The sequence below is a fragment of the Mustelus asterias genome, unplaced genomic scaffold (genome assembly GCF_964213995.1).
Source record: "Mustelus asterias unplaced genomic scaffold, sMusAst1.hap1.1 HAP1_SCAFFOLD_2485, whole genome shotgun sequence".
NCBI classification, from domain to species: Eukaryota; Metazoa; Chordata; class Chondrichthyes; order Carcharhiniformes; family Triakidae; genus Mustelus; species Mustelus asterias.
In genome coordinates this window covers 13,260-28,011 of record NW_027592430.1, presented here as the reverse complement: position 1 = coordinate 28,011, position 14,752 = coordinate 13,260, and the positions used below count along the sequence as shown (strand labels likewise).

Below are 14,752 nucleotides of genomic sequence, written 5' to 3'. Positions count from 1 at the left end.
AGAGTTCAAATCCTATCCCTTGGCACCTAACCCGATGGTGGCAAAATCCTGGAATTGAATTTTTATCCTGCAAACAGTGGGGTTCTTCGAAATAATAGCAGACGGAGGGGTGCAGGTCCACAGTCCCCCCCTGAAGGCGGCAACTCAGGTGGACAAGATGGTCAAGAGAGTTCCGGACTTCTACCACCTTCTGGGTGAAAAAGTTTCTCCTCAACTCCTCTCTTGCCCCTCATCGTAAATCTAAACTCCGAGTGAGAGAGAGAGAGGCACAGAATGGTAGTGTTAAATTGTATTTATTTAGTGTCACAAGTTAGGCTGACATTAACACTGCAATGAAGTTACTGTGAAAATCCCCCTCGTCGCCACACTCCGGCGCCTGTTCGGGTAACACTGAGGGAGAAGTTAGCACGGCCAATGCACCCCAACCAGCACGTCTATCAGACTGTGGGAGGAAACCGGAGCACCCGGAGGAAACCCACGCAGACACGGGGAGAACGTGCAAACTCCGCACAGACAGTGATCCCCAAACCGGGAATCGAACCCAGGTCCCTGGTGCTGTGAGACAGCAGTGCTAAGAAGTGTGCCACCCTAGGGGAATTTCACAGTAACTTCATTGCAGTGTTAATGGAAGCCTTACTTGTGACTAATACACAAACTTTAATTTACTTTTAATTTAATTAATAAATAAACTTTTAAACTTAAAGTCTCCCTCAGTGTTACCCGAACAGGCGCCGGAGTGTGGGGCGACTAGGGGGATTTTCACAGTAACTTCATTGCGGTGTTAATGTAAGCCTTACTTGCGACACTAATAAATAAGCTTTGAAACTTCATTGGGGAAAAAAGTGGGGTCGGGTGGATTTTGGGAGGGTCCATGTGTTTGTGGAATTAACATGAAGTTGAAGTATTGGCTGGAGATCTCCTGGTGGTACCTGGCAGTGTTGGAAGCTGTCACGTTGACCTGGAAAGCACTTCAAAAAACAACCATTCTATCGACCCTGACTTGCGCCGGGACCGTCTGAGGATGTCAAAGGAGATGTGTGTTCGCTTGCCTGTCCTTTGAAGTTGAGAGGCAGCTTTCTTAATGCGCTGAAAAAGAGGCTGCCCATCTCTCGGCAGCTCTGGGCTCCCTCACTCGCTCAGACATCTGGATAATTCATCAAATCTGGGTCACCCAGAGACACACAGTGCCAACATCAAAGCTTCCTCCCCAGCCACGCCAGCCCACTCACTCTGAACAGGTACTCGCCAGCCTGTCGAGAGAGGGAGGGAGAGAAGGGGAGGGAGGGGGGGGAGGGGGGGGAGGGGGGGGAAAGGGGGGGGAGGGGGGGGAGGGGGGAGAGAGAGGGAGAGGGAGAGAGGGAGGGAGAGAGGGAGAGAGGGGGAGAGGGGGAGAGGGGGAGAGGGGGAGAGGGGGAGAGGGGGAGAGGGGGAGAGGGGGAGAGGGGAGAGGGGAGAGGGGGAGAGGGGGAGAGGGGGAGAGGGGGAGAGGGGGAGAGGGGGAGAGGGGGAGAGGGGAGAGGAGGGAGGGAGGGAGGGAGGGAGGGAGGGAGGGAGGGGAGGGAGGGAGGGGAGGGAGGGAGAGAGGGAGAGAGGGAGAGAGGAGGAGGAGGGAGGGAGAGAGGGAGAGAGGGAGGGAGAGAGGGAGGGAGAGAGGGAGGGGGAGAGAGAGGGGGAGAGAGAGGGGGAGAGAGAGGGGGAGAGAGAGGGGGAGAGAGAGGGGGAGAGAGAGGGGGAGAGAGAGGGGGAGAGAGAGGGGGAGAGAGAGGGGGAGAGAGAGGGGGAGAGAGAGGGGGAGAGAGAGGGGGAGAGAGAGGGGGAGAGAGAGGGGGAGAGAGAGGGGAGAGAGAGGGGGAGAGAGAGGGGGAGAGAGAGGGGGAGAGAGAGGGGGAGAGAGAGGGGGAGAGAGAGGGGGAGAGAGAGAGGGGAGAGAGAGGGGGAGAGAGAGGGAGAGAAAGAGGGAGAGAAAGAGGGAGAGAAAGAGAGGGAGGGAGAAAGGGAGGGAGGGAGGGAGGGAGAAAGGGAGGGAGGGAGGGCGGGAGGGCGGGAGGGAGGGCGGGAGGGAGGGAGGGCGGGAGGGAGGGCGGGAGGGAGGGAGGGCGGGAGGGAGGGCGGGAGGGAGGGCGGGAGGGAGGGAGGGAGGGAGGGCGGGAGGGAGGGAGGGAGGGAGGGAGGGCGGGAGGGAGGGCGGGAGGGAGGGCGGGAGGGAGGGCGGGAGGGAGGGCGGGAGGGAGGCCGGGAGGGAGGGCGGGAGGGCGGGAGGGCGGGAGGGAGGGAGGGCGGGAGGGCGGGAGGGCGGGAGGGCGGGCGGGAGGGAGGGTGGGCGGGAGGGAGGGCGGGAGAGAGGGAGGGTGGGAGGGGAGGGAGGGAGGGAGGGAGGGAGGGAGGGAGGGCGGGTGGGAGGGAGGGAGGGCGGGTGGGAGGGAGGGATGGCGGGTGGGAGGGAGGGAGGGCGGGGAGGGAGGGCGGGAGGGAGGGAGGGAGTGAGGGTGGGAGTGAGGGTGGGAGTGAGGGCGGGAGGACGGGCGGGAGGGAGGGCGGGAGGGAGGGAGGGAGGGAGGGTGGGAGGGGAGGGAGGGAGGGGAGGGAGGGAGGGTGGGAGGGGAGGGAGGGAGGGAGGGAGGTGGAGAGGATGTGCTTGCAGTGAAGTGGATACAGAGGAGTTCCATCAGGCGCCTGGGATGGAACTTTTCAGCTGAGGTGGCACAGTGATTAACACTGCTCCCTCACAGCGCCAGGGACCCGGGTTCGATTCCCGGCTCGGGGTCACTGTCTGTGCGGAGTCTGCACGTTCTCCCCGTGTCTGCGTGGGTTTCCTCCGGGCGCTCCGGTTTCCTCCCACAGTCCGCAAGACGAGCTGGTTCGGTCGCTAAATTCTCCCTCAGGTGTTCCCCGAACAGGCGCCGGAGTGTGGGGCGACTGGGGGATTCTCACAGTAACATCACTGCGATGGGAACGCGAGCCGACTTGTGACGCTCATAAAAATAAACTTTTGACCCCCGCGCTGATTGCTTCCCAGTTGCGGAGCGCTGGGAGTGTGAGATGGTGCATGTTGGAGCTCAGGGCAGGACAGGGCTTGACTGGAGATGCTGTTTCTGTAGCCACATGGCCTGTCGGAACCCGCTGCCTGGATTGATAGACGATGCGTAGCTTTTTGGAAAAGTAACAAGGGCCTATCGGGACTGGTGGGCTGAATCAGCAGCTGGAGCAGTGGTGAGTGTTGCCCGGGGCAGCGCAAGGACAATAGGAGCACCTCCCTCCTCTGGGTTATTACACAGGATGAATCGCAGCGAAGACATTACGATTGTGTGATCTTAACCAGAAGCTCTAATTAGCTGGGAAATGGAAGAGACTCGGGGATCCTTCTCTCCAGACAAGCAAAGGCGCAAGGTGTGACCTCATCCAACTTATCAAATTACGGAAAATCCTCGCGGGAAAAGCCCAGAACTTGGAGCCGGCAAACGGGATCCAAGCCTACACGTCTTTCGGACTGTGGGAGGAAACCGGAGCACCCGGAGGAAACCCACGCAGACACGGGGAGAACGTCACAGACAGTGACCCGAGCCAGGAATCGAACCCGGGTCCCTGGCGCTGTGAGGCAGCAGCGCTAACCCACTGTGTCACCCTCTCCCTTCCACCCTCCTACCCCACCCAAGTTTAAAAGTTTATTTATTAGTGTCACAGGATACAAAAGTCTGAGGTCACGTACCAACCGACTCAAGAACAGCTTCTTCCCTGCTGCTGTCAGACTTTTGAATGGACCTACCTCCCATTAAGTTGATCTTTCTCTGCACCCTAGCTGTGACTGAAACACTACATTCTGCACTCTCTCCTTTCCTTCTCTATGAACGGTATGCTTTGTCTGTATAGTGCGCAAGAAACAATACTTTTCACTGTGTCCCAATACACGTGACAATAATAAATCAAATAAAATTATATCATGGCCAATCCACCTAACCTACACATCTTTGGACACTGAGGGACAATTTAGCATAACCGATCCTAGTTCATAGAATCTACAGTGCAGGAGGAGGCCATTCAGCCCATCGAGCCAGCACCGACAACAATCCCACCCACACCCTATCCTCGTAACCCCACATATTTACCCTCTTAATCCCCTTGACACCAAGGGGCAATTTAGCATGGCCAATCCACCCAACCTACACATCTTTGGACACGAAGGGGCAATTTAGCATGGCCAATCCACCTAACCGACACATCTTTGGACACTGAGGGGCAATTTAGCACGGCCAATCCACCTAACCCGCACATCTTTGGACACTGAGGGGCAATTTAGCATGGCCAATCCACCTAACCTGCACATCTTTGGACACTAAGGGACAATTTAGCACGGCCAATCCACCTAACCCGCACATCTTTGGACACTGAGGGGCAATTTAGCACGGCCAATCCACCTAACCTGCACATCTTTGGACACTGAGGGGCAATTTAGCATGGCCAATCCACCTAACCTGCACATCTTTGGACACTGAGGGGCAATTTAGCACGGCCAATCCACCTAACCTGCACATCTTTGGACACTGAGGGGCAATTTAGCACGGCCAATCCACCTAACCTGCACATCTTTGGACACTAAGGGACAATTTAGCACGGCCAATCCACCTAACCTACACATCTTTGAACACTGAGGGGCAATTTAGCATGGCCAATCCCCCTAACTTACGCATCTTTGGACACTGATGGACAATTTAGCATGGCCAATCCACCTAACCTACACATCTTTGGACACGAAGGGGCAATTTAGCATGGCCAATCCACCTAACCTACACATCTTTGGACACTAAGGGGCAATTTAGCATGGCCAATCCACCTAACCTACACATCTTTGGACACGAAGGGGCAATTTAGCATGGCCAATCCACCTAACCAGCACATCTTTGGACACTGAGGGGCAATTTAGCATGGCCAATCCCCCTAACTTACGCATCTTTGGACACTGAGGGGCAATTTAGCATGGCCAATCCCCCTAACTTACGCATCTTTGGACACTGAGGGGCAATTTAGCATGGCCAATCCCCCTAACTTACGCATCTTTGGACACGAAGGGGCAATTTAGCATGGCCAATCCACCTAACCCGCACATCTTTGGACACTGAGGGGCAATTTAGCACGGCCAATCCTTCTGACCTTCACATTTTTTGGACCGTGGGAGGAAACCGGAGCCCCCGGAGGAAACCCACGCCGACACGGTGGGAAGAACGTACAGACTCCACAGAGACCCGAGACCGGAATTGAACCCGGGTCCCTGACGCTGTGAGGTCAGCAGTGCTAACCCACTGTGCCACCCTTGCCCCTCACGTCGCCCCCTCAACCCCCCCTCACCTTTACAAACGGTGTCCAAGTCGGCTGGCTCGTAGCCGGGGCCGCAGGTGCATTTGCCAACTGGCACGATCCACTCGCCGTCCCCGTTGCAGTAGTGCTTGAGCGGGATGGAGACCTCCACGGCGTCGGGGATGCAGGTGCCCGGCGCGATGACCAGCGAGGTGGGCTCGGCGCCCGTCACCGTCTCGGGGAAGGCGGCAAAGCTGGCCACCATGGCCGGGCACTTCTTGAAGAAGACGCGGACAGAGAGCAGGGCCATGCAGGCGCCCTGGTCCTGGAAGGCCAGGTAGAAGCCGTTCCGGCGCAGCGGGCCAAGGCTGAGGGTCTTGGTGTTGGCGCGGCCCACCTTCTTGCTGGGGAAGACCGAGTCGGCGGCCACCGTGTCCACCTTGACGTAGGGGTTCTCCATCCAGGCCGGCGAACCTTGGGTGGCCGAGTCTGAGGCCGACTCGTAGTAGTAAAGGTTGAAGGTCTCCTTGCAGGAGCCCGGCACATTGGGGATGGAGGAGCAGTCGCGCATGGTGAACTTCACCTCCACGTAGACGCGCTGGGCCCCCCGCCGCGGGATGTAGGTGGTCCGCAGCCAGTTGTTCTGCCTGGGCGTGCGGACGTGGCAAACCTCGTACGTCCGCACCGTGTTCAGCTCATCGTCTCCGCCGCTCACCTCTTCCCACTGGCCAAGGGAGAGAGGACAGGTAGAATCACACAGCGCACACGAGGCCATTCGGCCCGCCGAGTCCGCACCCGCACGTCAGAAACTCCCACCTCATCCCATCTGCCAACACTTGGCCTTGAATGTCACCATAGAATCCCCACAGGGTAGGAGGAGGCCATTCGGCCCATCGAGTCTGCACCGACCGCAATCCCACCCAGGTCCTATCCCCGTAACCCCGAGCCAGTCCCCCTGACACTAAGGGGCAATTTAGCATGGCCAATCCATCTAACCTGCACATCTTTGGATACTAAGGGGCAATTTAGCATGGCCAATCCACCTAACCTGCACATCTTTGGACGCTAAGGAACAATTTAGCATGGCCAATCCACCTAACCTGCACATCTTTGGACGCTAAGGAACAATTTAGCATGGCCAATCCACCTAACCCACACATCTTTGGATACTAAGGGGCAATTTAGCATGGCCAATCCACCTAACCTGCACATCTTTGGACGCTAAGGAACAATTTAGCATGGCCAATCCACCTAACCTGCACATCTTTGGATACTAAGGGGCAATTTAGCATGGCCAATCCACCTAGCCTGCACATCTTTGAACACCAAGGGACAATTTAGCATGGCCAATCCACCTAACCCACACATCTTTGGACGCTAAGGAACAATTTAGCATGGCCAATCCACCTAACCTGCACATCTTTGGACACTAAGGGACAATTTAGCATGGCCAATCCACCTAACCTGCACATCTTTGGACACTAAGGGACAATTTAGCATGGCCAATCCACCTAACTCACACATCTTTGGACACTAAGGGGCAATTTAGCATGGCCAATCGACCTAACCTGCACATCTTTGGGCACTAAGGGGCAATTTAGCATGGCCAATCCACCTAACCTGCACATCTTTGGATACTAAGGGGCAATTTAGCATGGCCAATCCACCTAACCTCCACATCTTTGGACACTAAGGGACAATTTAGCATGGCCAATCCACCTAACCTGCACATCTTTGGACACTAAGGCACTTTAGCATGGCCAATCCACCTAACCTCCACATCTTTGGACACTAAGGGACAATTGAGCACGGCCAATCCACCTAACCTGCACATCTTTGAACACTAAGGGGCATTTTAGCATAGCCAATCCACCTAACCACCATATCTTTGGAGTGTTGGGGGAAACCGGAGCACCCGGAGGAAACCCACACAGACACGGGGAGAATGTGCAAACTCCACACAGACGGTGACCCCAAGCCGGGAATCGAACCCGGGTCCCTGGCGCTGCGGGACAGCAGTGCTAACCACCGTGCCACCCTAAGCCTCTTCCTAAAGTAAAGGATCGCGTCGTCATAGCCTCCCCACACCGACCCCATCACCGTGGCAACAGCGGAGGGGGGTCAAGGGTTAAAGTTCGACAATGGGAAGGTTTGAAGGGAAGGGCGGAATGGGAGAGAGAACGCGACGAACATCCGATTCTTACCCCAGACTCTGGGTACACTGTCCACTTCAAATCGGCCGTCTCCAGGCGGGTGTTCATCAGCATTTCTGTGACAGGGTTAAAAATAAAACCTCACTTTTCTTTTCATGAAAGCAAACGACACCCTTCATCAAACTCAATGACATTGTTAAGCCAGGCGTATGCTGCTCTCACAATCCTTCAATAAGCATCTATCTCACATCTCATCGTCAAGGATCTCCGAGAGGGCTTGAGCCTCCAGTGAAGATGGCAGTCGGAGAGTCGTAAGACATCGGAGCAGAATGAGGCCACTCGGCCCATCGAGTCTGCTCCGCCATTCAATCATGGCCGATACGTTTCTCAACCCCATTCTTATTATTATTCATTCATGGGACATCGCTGGCCGGGCCCAGCATTTATTGCCCATCCCTAGTTGCCCCTTGAGAAGGTGGTGGGGGAGCCGCCATCTTGAATCGCTGCAGTCCGCGTGCTGTGGGTTGGACCCACAATGCCGTTAGGGAGGGAATTCCAGGATTTTGACCCCAGCGACTGTGAAGGAATGGCCGATATATTTCCAAGTCGGGATGGTGAGTGGCTCGGAGGGGAACTTGCAGGTGGGGGTGTCCCCAGGTATCTGCTGCCCTTGTCCTTCTAGATGGAAGCGGTCGTGGGTTTGGAAGGTCTAAGGACCTTTGGTGAGTCGCTGCGGTGCATCTTGTAGATGGTACACACGCTGCTACTGAGCGTCGGTGGTGGAGGGAGTGGGTGTTTGTGGATGGGGGGCCAATCAAGCGGGGCTGCTTTGTCCTGGATGGTGTCGAGCTTCTTGAGTGTTGTTGGAGCCGCACCATCCAGGCAAGTCTCCTGCCTCTTCCCCATAACCCCTGATCCCCTTATTAATCAAGAACCTATCTATCTCTGTCTTAAAGACACTCAATGACCCGGCCTCCACAGCCTTCTGCGGCAAAGAGTTCCACAGATTCACCACTCTCTGGCTGAAGAAATTCCTCCTCATCTCTGTTTTAAAGGATCGTCCCTTCAGCCTGAGGTTGTGCCCCCTCTGGTTCTAGTTTTTCCTACTAGTGGAAACATCCTCTCCACATCCACTCTATCCAGGCCTCGCAGTATCCTGCAAGTTTCAATAAGATTCCCCCCTCATCCTTCTAAATTCCAAAGAGTACAGACCCAGAGTCCTCAACCGTTCCTCATACGACAAACTCTTCATTCCCGGGATCATTCTTGTGAACTTCCACTGGATCCTAGTTTCATTGAGGTTTACAGCATGGAAACAGGCCCTTCGGCCCAACTTGTCCATGTCGTCCCTTTTTTTTAAACCACTAAGCTAGTCCCAATTGCCCGCATTTGGCCCATATCCCTCTATACCCATCTTACCCATGTAACTATCTAAATGCTTTTTAAAAGACAAAATTAACCCGCCTCTACTACTACCTCTGGCAGCTCGTTCCAGACGCTCACCACCCTCTGTGTGAAAAAATTGCCCCTCTGGACCTGATGCGCGTTATCATACACGAGGCTTGATGCTCAGGAAATAAAGGCTTTTATTTGCTGTAACGAAGCAGCTACTAATTATATACACGATCCCAGACAGAGGGGTCCCAGCCAGAGCAGAGACCTTTATACCTCTCCCAGGTGGCGGAGCCCGACTGGGATGAACACTACAATACAAAGGTGTAACAACCCCACCCTAACCCCAACAGCAACAAGTAGAACAACCCATCCCTAACCCAACAGCAACATGTGTACATCCTTGTAGTACTGGCCAGACCCTGGCTCAGTACTATCCAGTGGGAACCAACGATGGTTCGCCACAGGACCCTTTTGTATCTCTCTCCTCTCACCTTGAACCTATGCCCTCTAGTTTTAGACTCCCCTACCTTTGGGAAAAGATATTGACTATCTAGCTGATCTATGCCCCTCATTATTTTATAGACCTCTATAAGATCACCCCTCAGCCTCCTACGCTCCAGGGAAAAAAGTCCCAGTCCATCCAGCCTCTCCTTATAACTCAAACCATCAAGTCCCGGTAGCATCCTAGTAAATCTCTTCTGCACTCTTTCTAGTTTAATAATATCCTTTCTATAATAGGGTGACCAGAACTGTACACAGTATTCCAAGTGGGGCCTTACCAATGTCTTGTACAACTTCAACAAGACGTCCCAACTCCTGTATTCAATGTTCTGACCAATGAAACCAAGCATGCTGAATGCCTTCTTCACCACTCTGTCCACCTGTGACTCCACTTTCAAGGAGCTATGAACCTGTACCCTTAGATCTCTTTGTTCTGTAACTCTCCCCAACGCCCTACCATTAACTGAGCAAGTCCTGTCCTGGTTCGATTGACCAAAATGCATCACCTTGCATTTGTCTAAATTAAACTCAGTCTGCCATTCATCGACCCACTGGCCCAATTGATCAAGATCCCGTTGCAATCCGAGATAACCTTCTTCGCTGTCCACTATGCCACCAATCTTGATAAACATTTGATTTGATTTATTATTGTCACATGTATTGGGATACAGTGAAAAGTATTGTTTCTTGCGCGATATACAGACAAAGCATACCGTTCATAGAGTACATAGGGGAGAAGGATTTGATTTATTATTGTCACATGTATTGGGATACAGTGAAAAGTATTGTTTCTTGCGCGCTATACAGACAAAGCATACCGTTCATAGAGAAGGAAAGGAGAGAGTGCAGAATGTAGTGTTACAGTCATAGCTAGGGTGTAGAGAAAGATCAACTTAATGCGAGATAGGTCCATTCAAAAGTCTGACAGCAGCAGGGAAGAAGCTGTTCTTGAGTCGGTTGGTACATGACCTCAGACTTTTGTATCTTTTTCCCGACGGAAGAAGGTGGAAGAGAGAATGTCCGGGGTGCGTGGGGTCCTTGATTATGCTTTTCCCGAGGCAGCGGGAAGTGTAGACAGAGTCAATGGATGGGAGGCTGGGTTTGCGTGATGGATTGGGCTGCATTCACGATCTTTTGTAGTTCCTTGCGGTCTTGGGCAGAGCAGGAGCCCCAGACCAAGCTGTGATACAACCAGAAAGAATGCTTTCTATGGGGCATCTGTAAAAGTTGGTGAGAGTCGTGGGTGACATGCTGAATTTCCTTAGCCTCCTGAGAAAGTAGAGGCGTTGGTGGGGCTTTCTTAACTATAGGTGTCTTCAACTTCAACAAGGGGGAGGAGGCCATTTGGCCCCTCGACCCTGCTCTTGCCACGGATCTGACCGTAACCACGAATCTGCATCCCACCTACCCTCAATAACCCATCACCAATGTTCAGCACCATTGGTGACTCCTCAGATGTTGAAGCAGTCCAGGTTCAAATGCAACAAGATCTGGACAATATCCAGGCTTGGGCTGACAAGTGGCAAGTAACATTTGTGCCACACAAATGCCAGGCAATGGCCATCACCAATAAGAGACATTCTAACCACCGCCCCATGACATTCAATGGTGTAACCATCACTGAATCCCCCACTGTCAACATCCTTGGGGTTTCCATTGACCAGAAACTCAACCAGACTCACCACATAAACACAGTGGCTACCAGAGCAGGTCAGAGGCTGGGAATCCTGCGGTGAGTAACTCACCTCCTGACTCCCCAAAGCCTGTCCACCATCTACAAGGACACAAGTCAGGAGTGTGATGGAACACTCCCCACTTGCCTGGATGGGAGCGGCTCCCAACAACAACTCAAGAAGCTCGACACCATCCAGGACAAAGCAGCCCCGCTTGATTGGCCCCCCATCCACAAACACCCACTCCCTCCACCACCGACGCTCAGTAGCAGCGTGTGTACCATCTACAAGATGCACCGCAGCGACTCACCAAGGCTCCTTAGGCAGCACCTTCCAAACCCACAACCATCTAGAAGGACAAGAGCAGCAGACACATGGGGATAAACCTTTTAGGGTGGTGCATGTGCGGAATTCACTACCACAGAAAGTAGTTGAGGCCAAGTGGTTAGCATTGCTGCCTCATAGCTCCAGGGACCTGGGTTCGGTTCCTGGCTTGGGGTCACTGTCTGTGCGGAGTCATCACATTCTACCCCCCGTGTCTGCGTGGGTTTCCTCCGGGTACTCCAGTTTCCTCCCACAGTCCAAAGATGTGAGCGCTAGGTGCATTGGCCATGCTAAATTGCCCCTTAGTGTTCAAAGATGTGCAGGTTAGGTGGATTGGCCATGCTAAATTGCCCCTTAGTGTTCAAAGATGTGCAGGTTAGGTGGATTGGCCATGCTAAATTGCCCCTTAGTGACCAAAGATGTGCAGGTTAGGTGGATTGGCCATGATAAATTGCCCCTTCGTGTCCAAAGATGTGCAGGTTAGGTGGATTGGCCGTGCTAAATTGTTCCTTCGTGTCCAAAGATGTGCAGGTTAGGTGGATTGGCCATGTTAAATTGCCTCTTAGTGTCCAAAGATGTGCAGGTTAGGTGGATTGGCCGTGCTAAATTGCCCCTTAGTGTCCAAAGATGTGCAGGTTAGGTGGATTGGCCATGTTAAATTGCCCCATAGAGTCCAAAGATGTGTAAGTTAGGTGGATTGGCCATGCTAAATTGTCCCTTAGTGCCCAAAGATGTGTAGGTTAGGTGGATTGGCCATGCTAAATTGTCCCTTAGTGTCCAAAGATGTGTAGGTTAGGTGGATTGGCCGTGCTAAATTGCCCCTTCGTGTCCAAAGATGCGCAAGTTAGGTGGATTGGCCATGCTAAATTGCCCCTTCGTGTCCCGGGATATGTTAGAGGGATTAGCGGGGTAAAGATGGGGTTACGGGGATAGGGCCTGGGTGGGATTGTGGTCGGTGCAGACTCGATGGGCCGAATGGCCTCCTTCTGCACTGTGGGGATTCTATGAAAATGTTGTGTGATTTCGGGAAGAAATTGGATATAGCTGTTGGGACTAAAGGGATTGGGGGATCTTGCAGGGGGGGGGGGGGGGGGGGAGGTGGGATCAGGATATTGAATTTGAAGACCAGCCACGATCAAGATGGAGCAGGCTCGATGGGTCGAATGGCCTCTTCCTGCCGTGTGTACCACCCACAGCAACTCACCAAGGCTCCTCATAAGACCATAAGACACAGGAGCGGAAGTAAGGCCATTCGGCCCATCAAGTCCACTCCACCATTCAATCATGGTTGATTTCAACTCCATTTACCTGCTCTCTCCCCATAGCCCTTAATTCCTCAGGCAGCACCTTCCAAACACACGACCTCCACCATCTAGAAGGACAGGGGCAGCAGATACCTGGGGACAACCCCCGACCTGGAGGTTTCACTCATCATCCTGACTCGGAAATATATCCCCACCCACCCCCCCCCCCCCCCCGCCCCCAACACATCCTGAATAACTACCTGTACGAGATTGCAACGGACAATTATTTCACCCACGCTTGCAGCCCCAACTCCCATCCGACCAAGCCTGACGGGGGACAAGAGCAGAGGGCCACATTCCCGCACTAAACAGGGAAGAGTGGGACCTTGGAGGACATGTGGAAAAACCCCGGAAGATAGCAGGACACATAGAAATTCAACCGGGATCTTGGGTTCATGTCACACTATCTGTAACCCCCCCCCCCCTACGACTTGCCTGGGCTTGCAAAATCTCACTAACTGTCCTGTCTGGAGACAATTCGCACCTCTTTAACCTGTGCTTAACCCCCTCTCCATTCACATTGTCTGTACCAAAGACTTGATTACCTGTAAAGACTCGCATTCCAACCATTATTTTGTAATTGAGTTTGTATGCCCTGTTTGTGAATACGACTCTCCGCTCATCTGATGAAGGGGCAGCGCTCCCAAAGCTCGTGCTAACAAATAAACCTGTTGGGACTTTAACCTGGTGTTGTGAGACTTCTTACTGTAGAAACTAGAAGCAGGAGGAGGCCATTCGGCCCTTCGAGCCTACCCCGCCATTGATTTTGATCATGGCTGATCAGCCAATTCAATACCCTGATCCCCCCCCTTCCCCCTTTAGCCCCAAGACCTAGATCTAATTTCTTCCCGAAATCACACAACGTTTTGGCCTCAACTACTTTCGTGGGAGTGAATTCCACACATTCACCACCCTCTGGGTGAAGAATGGACCTATCTTGTATTAAGTCGATCTTTCCCTATACTTCAGCTATGACTGTAACACTACATTCTGCGCTCTCTCCTTTCCTTCTCCCCTCGGTATTCTATGAATGGTATGCTTTGTCTGTATAGTGCGCAAGAAACAATACTTTTCACTGTATCCCAATACATGTGACAATAATAAATCAAATCCTTCACCCGTGTACTCTATGAACGGTATGTTTTGTCTGTAAAGTTTATTTGTTCGTCACAAGCAAGGCTTACATTAACACTGCAATGAAGTTACTGTGAAAATCCCCTGGTCGCCACACTCCGGCGCCTGTTCGGGTAACACTGAGGGAGAATTTAGCACGGCCAATGCACCCTAACCAGCACATCTTTCAGACTGTGGGAGGAAACCGGAGCACCCGGAGGAAACCCACGCAGACACGGGGAGAACGCGCAGACTCCGCACAGACAGTGACCCCAAGCCGGGAATCGAACCCGGGTCCCTGGCGCTGTGAGGCAGCAGTGCTAACCACTGCGCCACCAGATGTATCACAGCTTGGGTATGGGCTCCTGCTCTGCCCAAGACCGCAAGGAACTATAAAAGGTCGTGAATGTAGCCCAATCCATCTCGCAAACCAGCCTCCCATCCATTGACTCTGTCTACACTTCCCGCTGCCTCGGGAAAAGCAGCCGGCATAATCAAGGACCCCATGCACCCCGGACATTCTCTCTTCCACCTTCTTCCGTCGGGAAAAAGATACAAAAGTCTGAGGTCACGGACCAACCGACTCAAGAACAGCTTCTGCTGCTGTCAGACTTTTGAATGGACCTACCTCGCATTAAGTTGATCTTTCTCTACACCCTAGCTATGACTGTAACACTACATTCTGCACCCTCTCCTTTCCTTCTCTATGAATGGTATGCTTTGTCTGTATAGCGCGCAGGAATCAATACTTTTCACTGTATCCCAGTACATGTGACAATAATAAATCAAATCCTTCTCCCCTATGTACTCTATGAATGGTATGCTTTGTCTGTATAGCGCGCAAGAAACAATACTTTTCACTGTGTCCCAATACATGTGACAATAATAAATCAAATCCTTCTCCCCTATGTACTCTATGAACGGTATGCTTTGTCTGTATAGCGCGCAAGAAACAATACTTTTCACTGTATCCCAATACATGTGACAATAATAAATCAAA

General features: G+C 53.0%; 1 protein-coding gene across 1 annotated transcript in view; it reads right to left on the bottom strand.

The window, feature by feature from the left end:
- The window catches only part of LOC144489740 (ephrin type-B receptor 3-like), a gene marked incomplete at its 3' end in the record, with an annotated part of 32,342 nt that extends 24,781 nt beyond the window's left edge, over nucleotides 1-7,561 (bottom strand). Inside the window, exons 1-2 of the mRNA XM_078207594.1 lie at nucleotides 7,494-7,561; nucleotides 5,341-6,013 (exon numbers count right to left, since the gene is read on the bottom strand). Coding sequence (XP_078063720.1) covers nucleotides 5,341-6,013; nucleotides 7,494-7,556 — 736 coding nt within the window. The remainder of the gene's footprint in view (nucleotides 1-5,340; nucleotides 6,014-7,493) is intronic.
- Nucleotides 7,562-14,752: the final 7,191 nt, after the last annotated feature.